This window comes from Sceloporus occidentalis, unplaced genomic scaffold (genome assembly GCF_023333645.1).
Source record: "Sceloporus occidentalis isolate IW3139 unplaced genomic scaffold, rSceOcc1.0.p SCAF_5, whole genome shotgun sequence".
NCBI lineage: Eukaryota > Metazoa > Chordata > Lepidosauria > Squamata > Phrynosomatidae > Sceloporus > Sceloporus occidentalis.
Genome location: NW_028316985.1, coordinates 35571636 through 35594001, shown reverse-complemented (window position 1 = coordinate 35594001; position 22366 = coordinate 35571636). Strand labels below are relative to the sequence as shown.

Genomic DNA, 22366 nt, shown 5'->3' with positions numbered 1-22366 from the left:
GAGAAAGAGTGGCTACTAAACAAAATCCTGAAAGGATTGCTTCATAGATTGCACCTGTTCAGGAAATGACACCTGGGCTGACTCTTAACAGACACGTGCTTAATTGTGTCTGTCCTGCTCTCTCACAAAGTGGCTCTGTTTCTTGAGCTCCAAGATGACTAAGGATTTCATATGCTCTGTCATTGACTTCAGTTCTAAAATTCACTACACAAAAAAAGTCAAGAGAAGCACCTATAAGTTACTGTTTATTCTGAAAAAAAGAGGTATCTTCCAGGAAGTTAACACATCATTATCATGACACTGTATTTCCAGACTCCAGTCTTGGAACAGCAGTGCACACATACAGTTCATCCCTTGACGGATCCTTGTGGCTGCTGTCTTCCTCACAACATAGCCCTGATTGCTGACTAATGTTAGAGGTGCAGGAAGGGTTCACAACCCTCTCTTATGTCCACAGGTTTGCACAGTGGAAGGGACATTTAGAAAAGGCTAACATTTTTGATAAGTTGATGAGAAAAACCTTATCTGCAGCCTATCCAAATGTTAGCCTCATTCCCCCTAAAGGAGTGCATGCTTTATGGCAGAATGTGGCCAGCCAGGTGATTAACTATTTCTGCCTCATCAGGCACCATCTCCCCCACCTAATAGGAAGTCTCAGGGATTGATCCCTCTGCATTTGTTACACAGCAAGTGCCCCTTGTTCACTGTGGTCCATGTTCCAGAGGCGGTAGAATTCGGCAAAGTCCACATAGGGCTCAACACGCCCATCTTCATCTGGCTGGAGAGAATGAGAGGGCCGAGAACGGAAGAGGCCCCCATCTGAGCTTGAGCTACTGCTCTGGGTGTGAGTATTAGTAGACTGGAGGGTCACTGTTGGACTTTGGCTGCATTATGGCCAAGAAAGGAAAAGAAAGAAAAAACAGTCACATATTCAGTTCAATCAGCTCACATACAATATCAATAGCAAGTACCTTTCTATGCTGCTCATCAGTGAATTGGCACTCCCTAAACAGTTTACAATGTGTAAGTCAATTGCCACCAATAAGGTAGGTACTCATTTTACCAACCTACAAAAGGATGGAAGGCTGAGTGGACCCTGGGGCCCTGCAGGATCGAACTCACAACCTTGTGGCTGAAAGTGGCTGTAGTACAGGCATTTAACCACTGTGCCACCAGGGCTCCACATGATACACCTCTTTCCATATCAAACTGCCTATGCAGACTGCTGAAGCTCTATTCCTGTTACTTCCAAGGATAGGGTCTTTTTATTAATATTCCCTTGGTTAACAATAGTTATCTTCTGATGCCTCTCCATCCAACCTTCTGTTGCCTCAAGTGTTAAAACCTCTCAAACATTGACCACGTTAAAAGAATGAAAGGGATACAAGAGTGCAGGGCAGTGCATAATGAAGAGGAAAGAAACATATATGGTATAAATGGGTTGCAAGAAGCTCGACTTTTCTGCTGCTTTTATTTTCTCTTTGGAAACATAGAACTATTTCTTTCCAAGGTTTTCTGTGTTCCAACCCACTTGTACTTATTTATAAAACCCTGGAGAAGCTTTTAGCAGAAACTATCCATACAGAGGGGGAGATGACAGAGAGATGGCCAAACAGATGGAAAGATATTTAACCCACAGCTATGTAAGAACTGTGAGAGCCAGCATGTAGTGGCTTGAGCACTGGACTATGATTCTGGAGCCTGGGTTTTGAATCCCTGCTTGGCCATAGAATCCCATTTGCTGACCTTGAGCAAGTCACATTCTCTCAGCCTCAAGGGATAACCTCTTTTGAACAAATCTTGCCAAGAAAATCCTGTGATAGGTGCGGCTTAGGGTCACCATAGATTGGAAACAACTTAAAAGTACACAACAATAACAATAAAGGAATTGTACATTTTTGCATGCTTTCTTGCCGTTTAATATAATGGAACAGAGAACCATAGCATTTTAATCTAGCCAGAAGTGAGATCATCTTAAATCAACTGTCAGCGGTCTTAGAATAGTTGCTCCACTTTTTTCTGGAAAACTACCAGACGTCAAAGGATTTAATTTTGCTTTAGCTCAAAGATGTGTGTGTGTGTGTGAGAGAGAGAGAGAGAGAGAGAGAAATCAATTCCCTGGCAAGTTTCTAGCACCCACCTAAGCCCCAAATTTGACTGTCCACTTTCTGACCTGGAGAACCTGCCCCCTGATTTATAGAGTGCCTGTAGCTCAGAGGCAGGGCCTGTGCTCTTCAGGCAGAATGTTCCAGGTCCCCCAGGATCTAAAATGACAAAGGATCACAGGAAGCAGGTGCTAGGAAGGACCTCTGGTATGAATTTCCTGGGAGATGTATCTGTTCACAAAAGACAACGCAGAGCCAGAGATGGACCAATAGTCCAATTCAGGATTGGGCAATTTCATAGTCAGATGGAAAAGTTTTCCAAATAGTTCCTTGAGAAGGCACTCTTGGCAGTGCACTTCAAGGGCTTCCTAAAAACTAGTTAAGGAACAGGGATATAAGACGGGATTCCTTGCACAGGATGTTAGGATACAATGCTATATTTGTGAGCAGCAAATATTCATGAAATCATACACAATTGTTATGCTTCATGATTCCCTAAGACACTGTGGAGGATGGAAACTACTCTGATGATACTCTCTTCCTCCATGAGAGGGGGATTACCCTCCAGTGTAGTCCTTTGAATAGCCTAAGACAACCTCAAAATGTAATTGGGATAAGCAAAGGTCATACTGATTAGAAACAATTATGATAGCACAGAGCTATATGCAGGTGATAATCACATTTATATACCAGGTTCAAGACAGAAAACTGTAGCTATCCCATATGATTTTGGATGCCATTAGGAACAAAAAGGCAATGCTGCAACTGATGAAAGGTGTTCCCCCCATCTTAACTGCTACCACTCTGGCCTCAGAGGGAGAAAAGAGGCAGGCACAGCTCTATCATGCCCAGACCCAGAAGCCGGTGGAGGACTATCCCTCCATTCCAAATGCCACTGTCCTGACCTTGGAGGGAGAGAAGAAGTGGCAGTATCTGTGGGACATGATCCCCTTCCCTACTGCCATTCTCTTCTCTTTTTGTGTCATGTCTTTTAAAATTGTAAGCCTGAGGTCAAGGAACTGTCAAATTAGCAAGCTAGGACAACATGGCACACAGTCTAAGCAAGGGACACTTACTTAGTGAGGGTGGGTGTTGCTTCATCCAACGTGGAACTGCTATGAGCACCATTGACCATCTGACCTTGGGAAGGCATGACAAGGGATAACGTTACGCTTGTCTTGCTTGTACTCTGGGCACTGGAGTATGGCACCGACACAGGGTAAACACGGCCACCTGAAGATGTGGAATAAAATGACACTGTGAAACAAGAATGGCTAAGAGACTCAACACACCTTCCTAATATCTATGAGGCTTTATAACTGACAGGAGATATACCCAGACACAGCCAACAGCCATGATTTTGTAATTCAGTAATGAATGCTTACACAGTTTACTCTAAGAAGGTGGCAGATCTGGCCCTCCAGAAGCCTTGGAATAAGACTCCTACTGCCCCTTATCATGTCTACTGGGGATTCTGGGAGTTGGAAATCCAGATCATATAAATTCCCATGTGGCCCTAAAATACTGTATTTTCTGGCGTATATGACTACTTTTTCACCCAGGAAAATCTTTTCAAAAGTTGGGGGCCGTCTTATAAACCGGGTGTCGTCTTATAGGGCAGGTGCTGAAACTTCCGAGCCGGACTGGAGAATCTGCGACCGTCACATATGGTGAGGGGAGCTCAAAAACGGCCGCGGCTGCATCCCCGCTGTATGCGGCGACCGTATGAAAGCAGCAAGAGTGGCGCTGTGCAAGTACGGTAGAAGAAAATTCACTCATCAGGATTCGTGGAAAGGAGTGACTTAACACGGTCCCGATGACGATGTGAGGGGTTGCCTCATCGGGAGGATGTAAGTGAAGGGTGGAGCAAGCTGCAGGCATCCGGGACGCCTAGAGTATGGAAAAAAGAGTTGTGTTTGCGCTACTGCTCTGATAGTCTTGGAGACAGGGTGGGCTGGGCAGGCAGGGAGAGATGACCAATCCAAGCAGGCTTTGTATACAACAAGTTTTCATAATAAGTACCTGCAAGTCATAAGCATTTGAATTAAAATTACCATATTGAAATCAAATCTGATGTTTTTTCATTTTTATTTGGTGTGCGTTGGAAGAGAGGTAGTCTTATACGGTGAGTATATCCCAAAGTCTATATTTTAACTGGAAAAGTCAGGGGTCATCTTATACGCCCAGTCGTCTTATACGTCGGAAAATACAGTACCTGGAAGTTTATTAAAAGGTAAAGGGAACTGGTAATTCTGTCAAAGTAATCTCCACTGTTAGTGTAGGGACAGCTAACTGCAGTGTATTTAGGGCTCATATTTTGTCCCTAGGAGCCTCTACAGGCCACAAGAGCCTGTCTAAATAAATAAATACATTGGAAGGGAAGTTAACAAAACAAAAACAAAAAGTGGCTGGGAGTCCACTTCTGGTTTTGGAAGATGAGTATTTTTATGTTAATAGCACAAAGAGGAAAGAGACCTGCAACCTATTTAAGTTGAATTACCACCCCTGGGAGCTGCCAGCCAAGACAATCTTTGGCAGCACAGGGAGTTTGGAGAGGCTGAAAGCTGCAAGAACCACCTTGCAGGGGCTGCATGCACTCCCAGGGCCATACTGTGCCTGTTGATGGCCTACTGCCGTACTTTCGGACAAGAAACATAACAGACAGAGATTTGATCTCAATCCTGGCCCTCCATCCCTCTTGAGCTTGTTGGAAGCAAAGAGGTATCAACACTTGTATAAAGTGATTAATGAGAGAGGGGAGACTAGACAATACATGTCCTTTGTTTTCACCTCTCTGTATCTTTCTTTGACCTGTGTACTCAAGCATTTTGCTTCCTTCTTATCTGCAGAGGTCACTTCCCTCTTCTCTCATGTAGTTACTCTTTGTTCCCTTTGCCTAGCAAGGAACATCCATGGGGCTCACAACCCAATAATGGATGCTAGCCTACACTCACAAATAAGAGCCAGCTTTTAGGGATTCTTTTAGGCCTGTTACAGACTGCCAAAATAAAGCTGCTTCAGGTCTCTTTGGAGGTATGCTATTTAAATGATGCATGGGTCCAGAGGTTGCGCCAAAGCCACATTCCATTCCTAAGCACTGGAGTGCAGCTTTGGTGCAGCTTCCAGAGTCTTAGGATGCACGCATCATTTAAACAGCATACCTCCAAAGAGACCCGAAGCAGCTTTATTTTGGCAGTCTGTAACAGGCCTTAGTCAAGTTTAAGTCAACTTCTTTTCCTATCTCTGTTCCTATTCCAAGATGGATTTCCTGAGACAATAAACATAAGTTTTCTTTTTTAACTTACAAGAGCATCCTGAGTAAAAACTCCTGCTTCTACCACAAGCTCACATTGTACTAGACCTGTTACAGTCTGCTTAATGTACATAACAAATATTCCTGCAGTGCTCTTTCTCTCTCCTCCCCACATATTTTTCTCTCTCCATCTCCCTCACATTTGAACACACACACTTCACCCCACCATACCTTGCGTTGGAGTGAGAGTGGGCTGGCTCATTTCGCCCAGTGGGTACCCAAAATTCCTCACCAGCAGAGTCATGTCCTCGTGACGAGAGCAGAACTTGGACCGTTCGCCACCGCTGGCATACGTGTCACAGTGAATGCGCTTGACCCGATCCACAACTGCTTGAGCCACAGCATCCAGTGAGGTTTGTTTCGCAAACTCTGTGGCAATCATGGCTGCAATTTCCTGGAAAGGAAACGGAGTGAGAAAAGACCTTGGAATTCTTGAAAGGATTTGGGGCCCTTCAGATGTTCTCCCAGTCTTGTAGGAATTACTTATTCATGAGCTCCCCCTTTGCACCTGGGGTGATGTTTTAATGACCTGGCCGACTGGGAAGATCCGAATCATGGAATTGGCAGCCCATAAAAAGGAGTTTGCACATGCTGCCGATCGATTCAAAGGGAAAGTGGCACACAATTATGCCCTGCCTACATGAATGGGCTTTTTAAAGAGTATCACAGCTATACAGAAGCCGCATGCAGTGAAAGAACTCCCAAACAGCTGGGAGAACATCAAAGAGAATCAAAGGCTCTGGACAGATGGACCCTTTGTGGCGACATGGTGATGTGCTAGGGTTGCCTTGGGGCAGCGCGTGCACACACCCCGCAACCCTAGCACATGACGAGGATGCCACAGCTGCACAGCACCATCCACACGGCGCGCACAGCTATGACGTCACAGCAGCACAGCATCCAAACAGCGATGCGCAGCTGCGACACCATCGTGTCGTCTCTGGTGGTTTGCGGTGGCGCAAGTGCATCGCAAAAAACAGCCACTTCCAGGTGCTCCTTTCTTGCTTTTGGTTGCTGCGGCGCTGCTGCGGAGCAAGGAGAGACGCCTCCTCGGCGCCTCTTTTTGGCACTCTGTACCAAGCCTAAGTAACCTTTCTGGGGTAGTAATAGAGGGAAATGGAATGAGAAGCAAGGCTGTTCCACCCAACATAGTGAAAGAGCTTCTTGGCTCCTCAACACAGTCTTTCCTCTCCACCCCTTTTCTTTCCCTATTGATGCCTTTTTTAAAAATCATTTTTATTAAACTTAAACACAAACACAAACAAGTATTATGCATTTAATTAAAACATACATACAGCAATAGCAGTGACAAAAAACAATTTACCTACACTTACTCTAGTGATTTCCCCCCAACTGATCTATATATACCACTATTACCATACTTCCTTGTATGTAATATTATATTTATGCCTCTACAATATACAAGCTGTTTTACAAAGCCTAAAGCTTACTCACACCCCCAATTACATTGTATATATGTAATTAACAATTCCCCATTTTTAAAAAATCTTTTCATAGATTTCTCTTTGACAAGCACTGTCAATTTATCAATTTCTGAAAATTTAATTATCTTCATCAACCTGTCTTTTTCTGTGTGTGTTGTGCCTTTTTAAGACTGTTACCAAGAAGGCAGAGACAGTCTTTCCTTAACTGATTCTAGGCAAACTACTCCAAGAGACTTTTTGGGTTGGGAATGGAGTAAAATGTTGTAAGTAAATAATATAAATAAATAAAATCTACAGGCAAACCTACAAAATGCAAGTCAATCTGTCTTTATCAGGTGGTTTGAAAGAAACATTGTGGTACAGCAGAGAAAACACTCAGCATTTTTATAAACAAGCAACCTTTATCTATCTCTTGATTAGCATCACCTTCATCTGCCAAGGGCACTGCAGTGGAAGGAAAGGGAAAACTCACAATAATAACCACCTTAAAACTTACTTTTCTTGTTGTTGAAAAAGTAGGATTAAAAAATAACTCTCCATTCTAGATCAGTGGATATTAAGAGAAGGATATAATAGCCATTCTTTCTAGCAGGATCTGATCTAACAGGTCAGAAATGCCCCAGGGTTGAGAGAAGGAAGGCAAAAATGCTTAGTGTGGGAAAATTATAGCTTCTCTGAAAGTTGAGGTTCTATGAAGCCTCTTTCCCTTGTCTGCCTTCTCATCCACTCATGATTTTATGAGCTTGTAGACATTGGACTTGTTCATCTCCATAGCCACCAAGCCAGCCAATGGAGATTACAGGCACTGAGAGCTCAAACAAGATACAGATCTAAATGGTCCATAAATCTAAACATATTAGGGGTGGACACAAGCCAGAAGAAATTCATGTGCTGCAAAAGGACCATTAAAAATTGCTCAGGCGTTCTTACCTGGTTGGCTTGCCCAGGTCCATGAGCTGCTTCCAGTGCTTTGTAGAGTCCTTCAGACATGAGAACAAGAAAGCCTGTGACTCCATCCAGCGGCAGTCCTCGGTGGATTTCAGGCTCTGCTATGATTGGCTTTGACTTTGCAGCACTTCAAAAAAGCAAATAGAATTCCTGCTTTTGTAAAGCAACTGAAAAAGGATGTGCCCCTCAAGGAAAAAAGAAACTGGCAAAAGATGTAGAGGATCTTGCCTCACCTTAGAAGTTCAATGTCACTGTATCCATATTTGACCTTATAATCCCCAATGCGTCGGGTACTCTCCTGCCCACATATGATTCCTATTTGCTTCAATTTTGCTGCATCCAAGCCTGCCAAGAAAAATATCAGCTTTCTCACTTGGGCGCACATTCTAAATGTTCCATATCTGCATTTCAAAAAATCAAGTAAAATTACCCCCAACTATTTTTATTTATTTATTTATTTATTTATAAGTATTTATACTCCGCCCTTCAGCCCTAAAGGCTATCAGACTTGTCAGCTGCAAAGCAGAGGCTGGATGGCCATCTGTCGGGGGTGCTTTGACTGTGTCTTCCCGCATAGCAGGGGGTTGGATTGGATGGCCCTTGTGATATCTTCCAGCTCTATGATTCTATCATGGGGTTTTCTCAGCAGATTTGTTGAGAGAAAGTTTGCCATTGCCTTTCCCTGAGGCTGAGAGTATGTGACTTGGCTAAGTCATTTATAACATTTATTTTTCTACTTCTTCTTTCTATTATTATTATTATTATTATTATTATTATTATTTCCTGCCTTTTCTCCAAAACTAGGACTCAATGTGAATATCTGCCAAATGAGTCTTCAATCAGGCATCCATGCAAGTTTATGCGAGCATTCCTCAGCCTCACATCTTCCAGCTCTGTCAGACTACAATGTCCATCTACTCAGCCAGAAAACCACTGACCATGCTGGCTGAGAATGATGAGAGTAGCAATTTCTACTCATTAGCAAAGTGTTGGGTTAGGAAGGCTAATTTATGTCACAACAAATATGGTGGTCCCTGTTGTTTTTTCATCCTAGGACTGTCCCATATTTCAAACAGACCCTGACGATTTTTCATTAATATCCACTCTGAAAAGGAAATGTTAAGACCTAATTTGCAATTTTCATCTGATACTAATAATGGTAGTGCACTACTGCTCCTGTTTGTTCTTCTTTAATATTTTAACATGTCTGTCTGTATTTCAGTTTTCATGGATGTACTGATTCCACAGAACTTATTTTGAGTCTCTTAATCAACATCTGGTGCAAAAATCAAGGCAGAAAACATAGGTCCAAAACACTCTGTAGAAATAATCCAGACCGCTTTAAGTACCCTGACTCAGTGCTAGGAAATTCTGGAAATTGTAGTTTATTGTGGCACCAGAGCTCTCTGACAGAGAAGGCTAAATGTCTCACAAAACTAGAGCCCCCAGAACTCCCTAGTACTGAGCCAGGGCAATTAAAGTGATCTCAAACTGGATTATTTCTGCAGTGTGTTTTGGACCATAGTTTACCTGATCAGAGAAATGAATGGCCAAAGAATCTCTTATGTCAAATTAATTATTGTACAAACTACCAATTATTAATAGAGGCTACAAAAGATTGCCCTCTAGAGGACTGCTACTGCACAACAGTCAATGATTATTTGTTTGTTGTGTACCTTCAAGCCAATTCTGACTTACAGTGACCCTAAGGCAAACCTATTAGAGGGTTTTCTTGGCAGAATTTATTCAGAGGGGTTTGTCCTTGCCTTCCTCTGAGGCTGAGAGAATGTGACTTCTCCAAGATTACCCAGTAGGTGCCCATGGCCGAGTGGGGAATCAAATCCTGGCTGCCTAAATATCCTAAAAGCGCCAGATCCCATCTGATCTTAGAAGCTAAGCAGGGTCAGTTCTGGTTAGTACTTGAATGGGAGAATGCCAATAAATACCAGGTGCTGTATATTTCAAAGGAAGGAACTTGCAAAACCATTTCTGAATATTCCTTGGCTAAGAAAATCCTATGAAGCTATTCTAGAGTTTTACTTTTAGGAGGTAAATAAACAAACAAACAAATAGAGATTAGAGGCCATCCTTCTCTCCTGACAAAACCACAAGCCAAGAAAAACAAAATAACCTTGAGGAAGGGTAGATAACACCAAAAGATCTCAAAGGCCAATGATACTGATTAGCAGTGGATGCTGAACTGCATTTTAATGTAGACCTGCATGTGAAGAGGGGTTAGGGACCAGCCTGGTTGAGGGAAGGTTTTCAAATTGAGTGGGTCTGTATTTCAGGATCATTTGCAAATCTGACCCATTTCTACTAATACAGCTCTCCACTGTACTTTATAATCCACATGCCAATAATTTCTACATAGCAACCTAACCAAAAGCTGTGTCAGTGAATTCACAGATTAGTTCTTCTAGCCAATCCCAAGAGCTCTGAGCTAGTTTTAATATAGCTTGAACTCATTTTCTTCCATCTTCATAGAAGCCTAAACAATCTTCACTTGAAATGCAACTTAGCCACAGGCACAACAACTTGAGAGCGAAATCATCCATTCTGCTTCATGGATGAGAAATGAATTTAAATTGCCTCCATCCGAACTCTGTGTAGTATCTTCTTGATGCACGATCTCTATTTTCAAAGCAAACATTGTGCAAACACAACGTACATGTTTTCCTAGTTTGAAAATCAATGTAAGTTATTTCTCAGGCTGATTTTTCTATTGTTCTCCACTGAGAGAATTCCAACAGTGTTTATATGAAACATCTGACTTCAAACACTGTTTGATGTAAAGATTTTTGGACTACACGAATGATTAAAACAAAGAATCAGCAAAACCTGGAGCTGACCAACCAGGCTTCCAGCAGGGGGTATAAAAGACAGCAAAGTGACACAGAGGTTTAAAGACAAGCTGATCTCATTCCCCTGAGGAAGGAGATGGGACAGAGAAAAAAATAATCCATTTAGGAAACAATTTTAGTATAAATTATTGCAATGATTTCTAATCTTGATCCAAACTGACAGCTTCCACTTTTTGGATTCTAACATAAACTATCAAAAGCATCAGATTTCAAAAGCCAAATCCTGTGAAGAACCAATTCAGCACAGTGATAAATACCCTTTGAAAGCAGATCTGAGCTAGGAAAAGTTCTTTTTGGGAGTACAACTCCAAGAAATCCCCATCCAGTATGGCCAAATGCCACACTGCCTGTGGGATTCTGGAAGCTGTAGTGCAAAAGTACAATCTTTTCAAAATGTTGAATGCGAGATCCATTGTGCAATCCTCAGCACAGCACAACTGAAAGAATCAGACAGAAAGTGCTATGAAAGATATATTCTTAAGAACTTGATAACACACTGCTGGATAGAGTGAACAATGCTGGGTAGCAATGTACGAATAGATTGGCTCAGTATAGAACAGGTTCCTATGTTGCTGAGTTCCCTCAGTAGGCTATTTTACTTCAGTCATTATGACAGACATCCAGACAGTCTAACTGTACGATTCAGTGGCCTCTGGGTGCCTGCTGTGACTGACAAAAGTAAGGCTTGTATGCATGCCAGCCTATGCAGCTTGTGCTATCAACCATATTTTCTCAATACCAGCACTAAATCACTTCTATCAGAATGTAGATGCTGCCTGCCAAATGCCAACTGAACTATGTCAAGCAAAGAACGAGGAAAGGAATTTCATTTCTGGTGGCGCTCATGGAGGATTAGAGAAGTAAAGTGGGAAACAAAGGCTGATGAAGTGAAAAATGAAGCCATCATGTTTTTCCTCCCACTTCCTAAAGCCTCTGACATAATAAAGCCTGTCTGGCTGATGAAAGGATATTGCTCCTAAGAAGGAAAGAAATCACCTGTTGTTACAGTTTGTCTTTCAAACTTCCCCAACTCCAATTTCCAAATACACACAACTATGCTATAGCTTTGGAAGCAGTATTTTCCTGCCCTCTTCTTTCTACCCTGAGGCAGACAACTTGAAGTCTCCCTGATGTTGTTGTACTGCAACTCCCATCAGCCCCTACTAACATAGCAAATGCTAAGGGCTAATATGTTGCCCTACCCTACTCAATTCTCTTACAACTTCAGCAAAGATCAGTCTCTTTACAGGGCACTTCATGTGCATAATCAAAACCATGAGGACATGCAATCATGTACATGAGAGGTACACTGCCTGGTTGCCCTCCCTTTGCCCCCAATTTTGGAACTCCCCTTTTCAAGAGTCAGTACATGTTGTGAGTGGATTTCTTCTGACATAAACATGAAATGAATAATTTCTAAAAGCTAGCTGTCCTGAGCTGCTGATAATTGTGCTGGATAAATAAAAAAATTAAAAGTGACATGTCAATCTGTAAATTTTGGGTCATTTCTACATAACACTACTCTCAGTTATTTATTTATTTGTTTGTTTACTGTATTTATACCCTGCTCTTCAGTCTTAAAGGCTCTCAGAGCAGCTTACAGATAGTTATTCAGACAGTTATGAGTAATTTCTAAAGGTATATTTAGTGATGCACCCTCTGCGGTAGGAAGAATATAACTTGTTAATTTGAGTGCTCCAACTTGACACTGCCCACCACAGAACCCACTGTATGCTCTAGCAACACTTTATTTCTCAACTGACCTGTGTGTTGTAGCCCATCAACCCTCTGGGCTTTCTACACTGCTGTGTCTGGAGCAAAATACTCACCCAGTTGAGAAAAGCGAAACAGCTCATCTTCATTCTCTGTGGTGTGATCCATATTGAGCTGTGTCACTTGCAACCCATCTACGGTGGATTTGCACAACAGTGCACGGTTCGTTCCTGCAGAGAAGGAGTGCATATTGCAAATACGGAAAGGGAAACAAAGGAGACACCTAGAAAATGAACACACGTCCTCAGCGCAAGCCAGAACTACCACCTGATGGTAAAACACTGAAGCCATGCTTGTAAGAGTCTCATCTCTTCCTCATTTTTGCAGATGACACAATATCAAGCAGACCCCTGCAGCTAGGTTCAGCAGCCCTGAATGAAGGCACTGAAGTATTTCTCTCATACAAAGAGGATGAAGTAATGCCCTACTTTTCTTTGTTCAGAGCTAAACTTCTTTAAAAAAATATTAAAGGGGAACTTACCTACATTGGCAATGTAGAGCTTGCTGTTCAGAATGACAGCCACAATAGCCATGGCTCCTCCAGAGATTTCCTTTTCTACAGCCTTCAACCGCTCCAAGATTTTCTGATACTGAGAGGGCAGCTGGTGATGGGGGACCCCCTACAACACAGTGTTATGCAAACAAGTCTAAAAACTGTTAGGGGGAAAACTTTACAGTATACTGTACACAGACACCAAAAAACAAAAAGAAAAGATCATGATTCCTAGATACCTTAGCCTCTGACAAACAAGCTCTTTTATACAAAGTCATTTTTTTGCCTACCAAACCCTTCTGAACCTCATGTAGGAGGGAATTCCAGAGGCTGGGAGCTGCTACTGAGTAGGTCTTCCCATATATCCTCACCCAATGGGCCTGTGACAGTGATGGAACTGAGAGAGAGCCTTGTTCCAAAAATCTTAAAACTCAGACATGCTCAGAAATAGAGTCTTTCAGATAGTCTGAACCCAAGGGCTTTACAATTCATACTCAGTACTTTGGATTCTGCTTGGAAATAGATTGTCAGTCAGTGAAGCTGATGCAACAATGGAGTTATGTTTTGCCTTGAACCAGCCACAGCCAACAGTTCAGAAACTTCAATATTTTGAGCCCACTGAAGTTTCTGAACTGCATTTCTTTCAGTGAGAAAATGAAATTAGTGCTCCCTGAATTCAGTAACATTTCTCTAAGAAAATACAGAGGTTACCTCTGGCAACTGAGATTGTAGGCTGGCCTTCTCTGCCAATGCATCATCAATGGATTCCAAGAAGCTCCGTTCCACGACATCGAAAGCCTGAAAGGCACCAGAAGATAGGAAGTACAATAATGCTTTATAAGGCCAGATATATAAAATTTATAAATAAATATTTCAACCCAGCAAAATTCATTCATTTGAAATATAGTGCTAGGGGGAAAGTTTTACCAATAAAGTCAATAAAGTCATAAAGTCAAATAAGTGGATTCAAGATCAAATCAAGCCTGAACTCACAATAGAATCCAAAATGACGAAACTGAGGCTTTTGTATATCATGACAAAATAAGACTCACTGGAAAAAGAATGATGTAGAGGAAAGTTGAAATAAAATTGGAGGAAGATTGCATTACAGATCAGTAATAGGGAGTAGAAGGAGGGAAGGAGTAGCCAGCAAGGGTGTGTATGTGCTGCTCGGACCCCTTCCATGCCTCGTCCCAGATGGTCCCAGCTGACTGAGGCATGGGACGGGAGGTGCTTGTGGGGTGCACTTTCTTTTTTTTTTTAATTAAATGTTATTAATAAAGAACAAACATGCATAGACATAACAACATAACACAACAAATACAACATCCACCACCACTAGCAACATCTGTTTTTGCACTTTCGCAGGGGTCTTCCACCCTAAATCCCCACAAAAGTGGAGAGCTGACTATGCAGTTTCATGTGGTTAAAGTGAAAATTTGGTAAGATTTTCACTTTAACCACATTTTAAAAGAATTTTTAAAAAGTAAATTAATTTTTTATAAAAAATAAAAAAACCTCTCCTTTTTTCCCACTGAGCTTCACTCCACTCACACCACTGAGCTCCTGTGTTTTAAAGCGATGCTAGCAAACACCACAACTTCTTTCTTCCAAAGGACAGGTGTGTGGGGAGCAGCAGTGTCACTACCCCCTTAGGGTGTCATCTGCTGTGGCCTGCACCCTCTTGTGATGCCCCTGTTTCCACTGCATCCATCTTGAGAGACTCACAAACTACTATATTCCCTTCCTATCTCCTCCACATCCAGCCAAAAGACCCTGCCCTGTGATGCAAAAGCGGGAGCACAGATTTGTGTCTGATTTCTTCCAAATAAGAGCTCCATTACCTGCAGCAGGATTCTACGCACATCAGCATCATCATGGTCTGCATTCAGCTGGCCCAAGAGGAGCTCTGCAGAAAGCCTCTCTCCCACAAAATTAGTGATCCGGGTACCATCATAACCATTGAAGACTCCATAGAGGTAGCAGTTGTTTTCACTTCTGCCAAAGGGAAAAAAAAAAGGATGGGAAAGGAAAGTTAAGACAGTGACATACACTGTGTGACTCTAGAGTAACAATCTGGTCTACCCACCACACAATACATATTACCAGGCTAAAGGGGTAGAATAGTTAAGATTGCCAGTGCTGTAGATTAACTGTTCCACTCAAACCCATGGGCCACTCACCTGAATTTCAACCAATTATCTTCTAATGGGTGTATTTCTGTCCCCTTTCCATCTGCAGTGTAGGAACGATTAGGAGCTGAACCCACACCTGAAAGCTGACAGAGGGGCAAGTCATCTGTCCAGCTTGACAGTTGTTCCTGGATAACAAGACAAGAAAGAACCCCTAATATGATCTTTTCACTAAAAGTATAAGGGACAGTGATTATACACCAGTTGAAACATTCTCCTCCCCATTAGGGCAATGTGGGAAATTAGCTGATAAACTCTGAGGTCTCTTTTGAGCTATACCACTGTAGCACTGTGATACCACTGAATCTGAATCCTATAGAATCCCAGAGTTCCATCTGATAGAACTATGGCAGTTAAAGTGGTGTGCTAATAAAAATGCTATGATTTTGCAGTGTGACACACCTGACTTTCCTTTTGCTTCAGTATCTGTCATGATTTTCTTCATTTAATCATTCTTTATTGCATTATTCACATATACCTCTCCTCCAACTGGTACTCTGCTGGTCCTGCTTCCCTATCCTCCTTCATCCAGAAAATACAAAAGAAAGCTCTATTCACACAGTGCATAGTTAAGCTATGGGATTTAGTGATATAGCTTGGGTCCAGAACATTTGAAAAGATTTCTCTTTATTGTTGCCCCATCATCATGGGCACATTTAGTGAGGAAACATGAAAGGGCCTTCTTGGTGGTTGCTCTAAGCTGTGGAACTCCCTCTTATGAGAGGTGAAGCTTGCCTCCTCCTCCTTTTGCAGGCAAGTCCTTTGTATTTAGACAACTTTAGCCTACAAACTGTTTTCTGTAGAAGGATCTCTCATGCATCTGCAGTATGAGGTGAACGGAGGTATTACCTGCTATCAACAAATATAAAGTACCTTAAAATTATCATCATCATATCTAATTAATACACTTGGCCCTCTACATTTGCGGCTTTGACTTTTGCTGCTTTGATTAATATCTTCTCTCTAGGAATCTCCAGGTACTCCAGTGCAACTCTGCCAGAGGCTGACCATAGATTTGTGCTGAGGAACCTAAAAGTTCCTAAAGAAAACACTTCTTTAGGCATTTGTAGGTCCCCCAGTATGATTCTGTGATCAAATTCTGGTAGATGCTGACCATTAACTTGCACTGGAGGACCTGGAGATTCCTAGATAGGTGTTCTCTTAGATAAAAAGAACAGCGGTTTCTTTTTTGCAGTTCTTTCACATTCACAGAGGTCCTTCACTCCAAACCCCAGCGAATGTGGAGGGACTATTGTATATCTATGGAGGGACCACTGTATATCTATTCTTCAGTGTCTGTTGAGTAGCAGGAGTTATTTCATGTAATATTTCTTGGCTTCCTGGGCATCCTTCTGTGTTCAGTGTGCATAATATTGTTTTGCTTCTACAACTGCTCTTCAAAGATTATATGCTTTTTGTTGCTTCAACTTTATTATGATTGTGTGCGTGCGTGCATGTGTGTGTGTATAATTCATTATTTTATTTTTATTATTATTTATTAGCTTCACTTAGTTTTAATCTAGGTTCTGAGCCATTTAGGCTCCTGTATTGTGGGAAAAGCAGGACATAAAAACATCATCAAGCCCCAAACCAGTCTTTGATTCTTACCTCTGTTATCAAAGGCACTATGCCTCCCAACACCAATTGCTGGCAACAAAGGTGAAAGAGGGCCATTGTGCTCATGTCCTGTTTTTCCCAAAGTCTCCTGGTTAACTGTTGTTGTGTGCATTCAAGTCTTCCCAACTTATGGTGATCCTAAAGCCCTAAGGCGACCCTATGGTGCAGTTTTCTTTGGATAAGAGTGTGTGACCCACCCAAGATCACCCAGTAGGTTGCCATGGCTGAGTAGGGAATTGAATCTCGATCTCCTGAGTCCAAATCCTATGCACAAACCACTACACCACACTGGCTCTGGTTAAACGGTTTGGCAAAGAACCCTTTGATCTGATCCAACCAGGTTCTTCTTTTGTTCTGAAACCTTTCACTGCTGAGCCCTGGGCATTAAATGTATGCACCTTGAGCTAGTCCTGCAGAGCAAAGCTGGAGAAGTCTCATGCATTTTCATTGCAATAACTGAAAAAGTCCCTGGCTTTCCACTGAACCAAATGCATCTGAGGAAGCAAGTCTTAAGTCTACAAAAGCCCATGCTGCCAACTTCTTTCTTTCATTCTCAAAGGTACTATAAGATCTCTTTACAAACTGGTTCTACAGACCAACACGGCTATATCTTTGAAAAAGAAAAGTCAAGCTTTCTTCCCATGCAAGTGCTTTTTCATGCATGATTTGAATTTATTTATTTATTTTGCTTTAGATCAGAAACGTTTTGCTTATGTTTTTGGAACAGATAGTAATGGCTCTCTTCTCTTTACAGAGCAACAGCAATGTTGAACTGATGTTTCCATGCAAGGTGAAAGGGTAAACTTCCTTGTCCATTACAGAAGAGAAGGAAAGCTCTCTACCAACCATGGCCATGTTAGGATTCTCCCAGGTATCAGCTTCCCCGAAACCATTGCAACCAATATTTCATTAAAGACCCTCCTTGTTTACACAAGGGTTGGGTGCACTTTCATGGACTTGGCATTACTGCTGCTCTTCCTCCACTAAATGCTACTCTGTAAAATATACATTCATCCATAGACAAGGCAGTTGGACCTTCTCTGACCACTGAACAAGGGATGATGGATGTTTATCTTCCCAACCATAGACAAAGTAACTAGATGCCCTCCTCCTTCTCCAAGACATGTCCTACATTTCAGCCTCTGTCCAGGAGGAATTGTGGGGATGGTGAAGGGGCCCTTTCACATTACATATCACTGTATAGGTCCAAAACACACTGCAGTAATAATAACCCACTTTGATATCGCTTTAACTGCCCTGGCACAGTGCTAGGGAATCCTGGGAACTGTAGTTATGTGAGACACTGAGCCGTCTCTGTCAGAGAGAACTCTGGCGCCGCAATAAACTACAGTTCCCAGGATTCCCTAGCACTGAGCCAGGGCAGTTAAAGCGATATCAAAGTGGCTTATTTCCGCAGAGTGTTTTGGACCTAAGAATCTAGAGAACAGGGTTCGAATCCTGGCTCTGCCATGAACCCTATTGGCTGACTTTGACCAAGTCACACTCTCTCAGCCTCAGAAGATGGTCATGGTAAACCCTCTTCTGAAGAAACCTGGCCAAGAAAACCCCACGAAACCCATCATTTAGAATCCCCAGCCAGAGAGCAAATGCTATACAGAGTATTGATGCAAACATACAAAGAGAGAAAAACCCTTCCCTTGAACCAAGGAAGTGGTACATTCCTCTCTTCCCCCCCCCCCCCTTCAGCCTCTGCGATGGTACAGGCCGACTACTCACACTCTGCAGGAGACTCCTCCTCGCGGCCGCCATTTTGGATCAGGAGCGACATCCTTCCCCGGGAAAAGGAGAGACGAGTAGCAGAAAAAGGGCCAGAGCGTCCACCAAATGACGGGCTCCTGCGGGGCGACACTTCCGTTTGGGTTTCGCTCGGCTGTAGCGCCACCTAGAGGCTTGAGGGTGGCACTGCAAGCCGTTCGCTTCTCTCATTTTTTTTTACCTGCTGTGACAGGTTTTGTAAAATACAAAATGGCGGCGTTAAGGCGCAGAGAGTTCTGTTTTGGAGGCAGCCCTCGGGGGAAAAAGACGGGGAAAGGCACCATGCGTGGATTTGTTGCACTTTAAAAAGGCTTTGGCTGCAGAAACGATCCATTTTGAGATCGCTTTAACTGCCCTGGCTCAATGCTAGGGAATTCTGGGAGCTGTAATTTTGTGAGACATTTAGCCTTCTCTGTCAGAGAGCTCTGGGGCCACAGCAAACTACAAATCCCAGGATTCCATGCCACTGAGCCATGGCATTTAAAGTGGTGTCAAACTGGATTATTTCTGCAATGCTGATATAGCCATAGCTTTAATACATGATGAGGAAGGTTGCAGAGAAGGCAGGGATAAACACTTTCTGTACTGTAATTGGTGATTTGTTTCCAAAACACGACTCTAAACCTGAGCTAGAAATGATGTGGCTCTAAATTTATTATGATTATGATTATTATTACATTTACTTTATAGAGCGCTGTAGGCTTTACACAGCGCTTTACAAAGCAAAACAATGAACGCCTACGACATACAATCTAACCAATGAGGAGATATAAAATTAATAAAACAGGATTATACTAAAATTACACAATAGGATAAAATAGTGCAAATTAATATATATATAATTGATGATAAAATCATAAAATCGTAATGTTAAGACGAGAGTTGAAATGCAGCTCCCACCATGTTTTTACCTAGGATTGCTGGGAGATGCAATACAACAGCATCTGGAGGACTCTAGGATTCCCATCCCTGCCTTGAATCCTATTGTTGGGTGCCTTCAAGTAGTTTCCAATTTAGGGCAGCCCTAAGACGAACCTATCATGGGACTTTCTTGGCAACTTCCTTCAGAAAGTGTTTGCCATGGCCATCCTCTGAGGCTGAGAGAGTGACTTGCCTAAAGTTACCCCGTGGGCTTCATGGCTGAGACGGAATTTGAACCCTGCTCTTCGGCGTTGTAGTCAACACTCAAACCACTATGCCACAATGGGCCAGCCAAATCCTATTGTTAGCCTCAGCTAGTCTGTTGTTGTGTGCCTCAAAGTCATTTTTGATTTATGACAACCCTATCATAGGGGTTTTTTGACAAATTTCTTCACAAGGCGTTTGACACTGCCATCCTGAGGCTAAGAGAGTGTGACTTGCCTAAGGTCGCCCACTGGGTTTTTGTGCTCTAACGAGGAACTGAACCCTGATCTGCAGGCCATAGTCCAACACTCAAACCACTTCACCATGCTGGCTCTCGCTGAATCAATGGCACTTAGGTGCTGTATACTCATACATACATCTAGAAATGTAAGTAAAAAAATTGACCCCAAAAACCTTAGACTTACCTGCGGATCAACTTAAGTATTGCACTTTAACTCTTATTAAAAAACAGGAACTATCCCCTGATGAAAAGCAAGAGTGTTATCTGTCCTGGAAGCACTGAGCCCCCTCTACTTTCTTATCCATCCAGCCTTTAGCATGAGCGCTAACAGTTATGTCTGCTGGACTTTTGTAAGTTCTTTGGCATTGTTTTCTTTTGCTTCATCACTTAGATCCTTTGTTACATGCCCCTAAGTTTTACCCTCAACTTATCCATGGGTCATATCAAAATCCATAATTTTCAAACTTGCCCTTGACTTATACATCTTACGGTGTTGGCTTATCAAGTTACCATTGTTTCAGTGGATCTGCTTAAGTTGCCATCAACATCCTGAAGCTTTCCAGATGTTGTTGGATTGAATCTTCCAACTCTAGCTAAGGATGAAGAATGCTTGGAGTTGCAGTCCAACAGCAGCAGCACACAATTCCCACCCATGGAAAAATGCTTCAAGTCAGACCATTCATGTCAGACTGATATAACTGTTTTTGAATACCAGAGCGAGTGAGGAACCTGAAGTCATCCAGATGCTTTTGGACTACAGATTCCATCATCTCTCACCACTGAACAGCCAGTTGATGGGAATTAAGACTGCAGCATCTGGAGTTTCAGTTTCTTCACCCCTTCATATGGACAGTACTGAGCTCAAGAGCAAATACTGTAACTCAGCACAAGGCAACTCTAACCTCTGGAGCATGTTCTACAGGTGCTAAAGGAAAACTTAAAAGAGATTTGAGTTTCATTCCTTTTTTATAACCTACTGAGATACCAATCAGCCAAGGCAATCTCTGGAAAAAGGGACACCCTCACTATTCCAGGATGGAGATAAAACGTAAAATGCAGTTTAGCATCCTTGCGAGCTTACCTTTCTTCCTCCTTTGTCATTTAAGTGGAAGGTTTCACTGGATTGATCAGCCATGGGGCCTTCATCTCTACACTTTCGGAAGGCTCGTTTTTCCTAATCTTTCCACTGGCATTTATTTTTAAAATTTTGTCTATATTTTGATGCAGTCCATTTACTGCCATAGTTTTGTTTTTTAAAAAAGAATTAAAGCCCTGTTCAAGCAAGCAATAGTGACTATTCACTGCCTTTTTTTTTTTGGGGGGGGGGGGAGTAGTCCTTTCCAGTTGTGCTCAAAAATCAGTTTAATCATGTATGGCCCTGCCTTCACTCCCCCCCCCCCCCCACAACCGTTTGGCCTACTCTACGCATGGAGATGTGGAATTAAGGTTCCCCATAATGGGGGTGGAAATTACTTGCACAGGGCGCTGGCTCAAACTATTTGAAGGACTGTATGTTCTCATATAAACCTCTTTAAGATCTGCAGGGGAGATACTTCTACCAGACTGACTTCACAGATGGTAGGAATGCAGAAATCTTCCTCATTTTGGAACTCCCTCCTTCTCTAGGGAAGCTAGGATGGCTCTTTTTTGTCATCTTTTTGGTGGCAGATCTGACCTTTCATTTTCAGCAAGTCTTCAGCAATGGAAATGGGCTTTTTATGGTGCTGTGCTGTTTTTAATCTTTGTTTTAAAATAAGATTTTAAATGTTTATAATTCTGTTGTTATAATTTTGTATGCTCTTAACTATGTCATTGTAATTTTCTGCCTTTTTGTAATCCACCTTGGGTCCCAGTCTAGGAGAAAGGCAGGATATAAATAAAGGGATGGATGGAGCATGTTCTCTTATTTGGGACATGCCTTGCAATAGAGACACTGAGGGCTAGAACCAACAGAACTGTGATGGCAAGAGGGAGTCCTGCTCTCCATGATTATCTGACTTGAAAATCAGAATAGGGCTATTGTATTTTTTTAAAAAACACAAAATCATTTGGAGGTATAGAGGACTTCTTGGTGGATCATAGAGTCCCAGCCAATCAATGCCATGCAGTATATAGCAGGATATATTGCTCCCCCTCATGAACTAGAGTCCAGCAGAGGAAAAGGTGTTTGGATTATGTGAAGCAAATTCACTTTCCAGATGAGCTCACTGCACTTGAAATATACTATATCTATCTTTTACAGGTCACATATATTCTTTTAAAACTCTGGGAATATATCATTGCCAAGGCCAGAATGCGGTAATCTAGTGGATGAACCCATTTTTATTTATGCAGGAGAAATATTGAAGTGTTTCAGTTGTTTTTACTCTTGTATGTAATAGTCATGTGCCAGTTTTAAAGCATTTAAAAATAGATATAATTTAAAATTAAGAAAGAAAAACTCATAACTCTGCTTTTACAATTTTTGAGTGCAA

General features: G+C 42.2%; 1 protein-coding gene across 1 annotated transcript; it reads right to left on the bottom strand.

Annotated features, from left to right (window-relative positions):
* Positions 1 to 232: 232 nt before the first annotated feature.
* TAB1 (TGF-beta activated kinase 1 (MAP3K7) binding protein 1) lies at positions 233 to 18576 on the bottom strand. The gene is made up of 11 exons (XM_089528223.1): positions 18488 to 18576; positions 15125 to 15261; positions 14786 to 14939; positions 13653 to 13739; positions 12930 to 13068; positions 12505 to 12618; positions 8045 to 8156; positions 7794 to 7938; positions 5590 to 5812; positions 3182 to 3338; positions 233 to 884 (listed from the first exon to the last, which is right to left on the bottom strand). Exons 1-11 carry the CDS (start codon positions 18518 to 18520, stop codon positions 680 to 682), a joined length of 1506 nt encoding a protein of 501 aa, XP_089384349.1. The 5' UTR covers positions 18521 to 18576; the 3' UTR covers positions 233 to 679.
* Positions 18577 to 22366: the final 3790 nt, after the last annotated feature.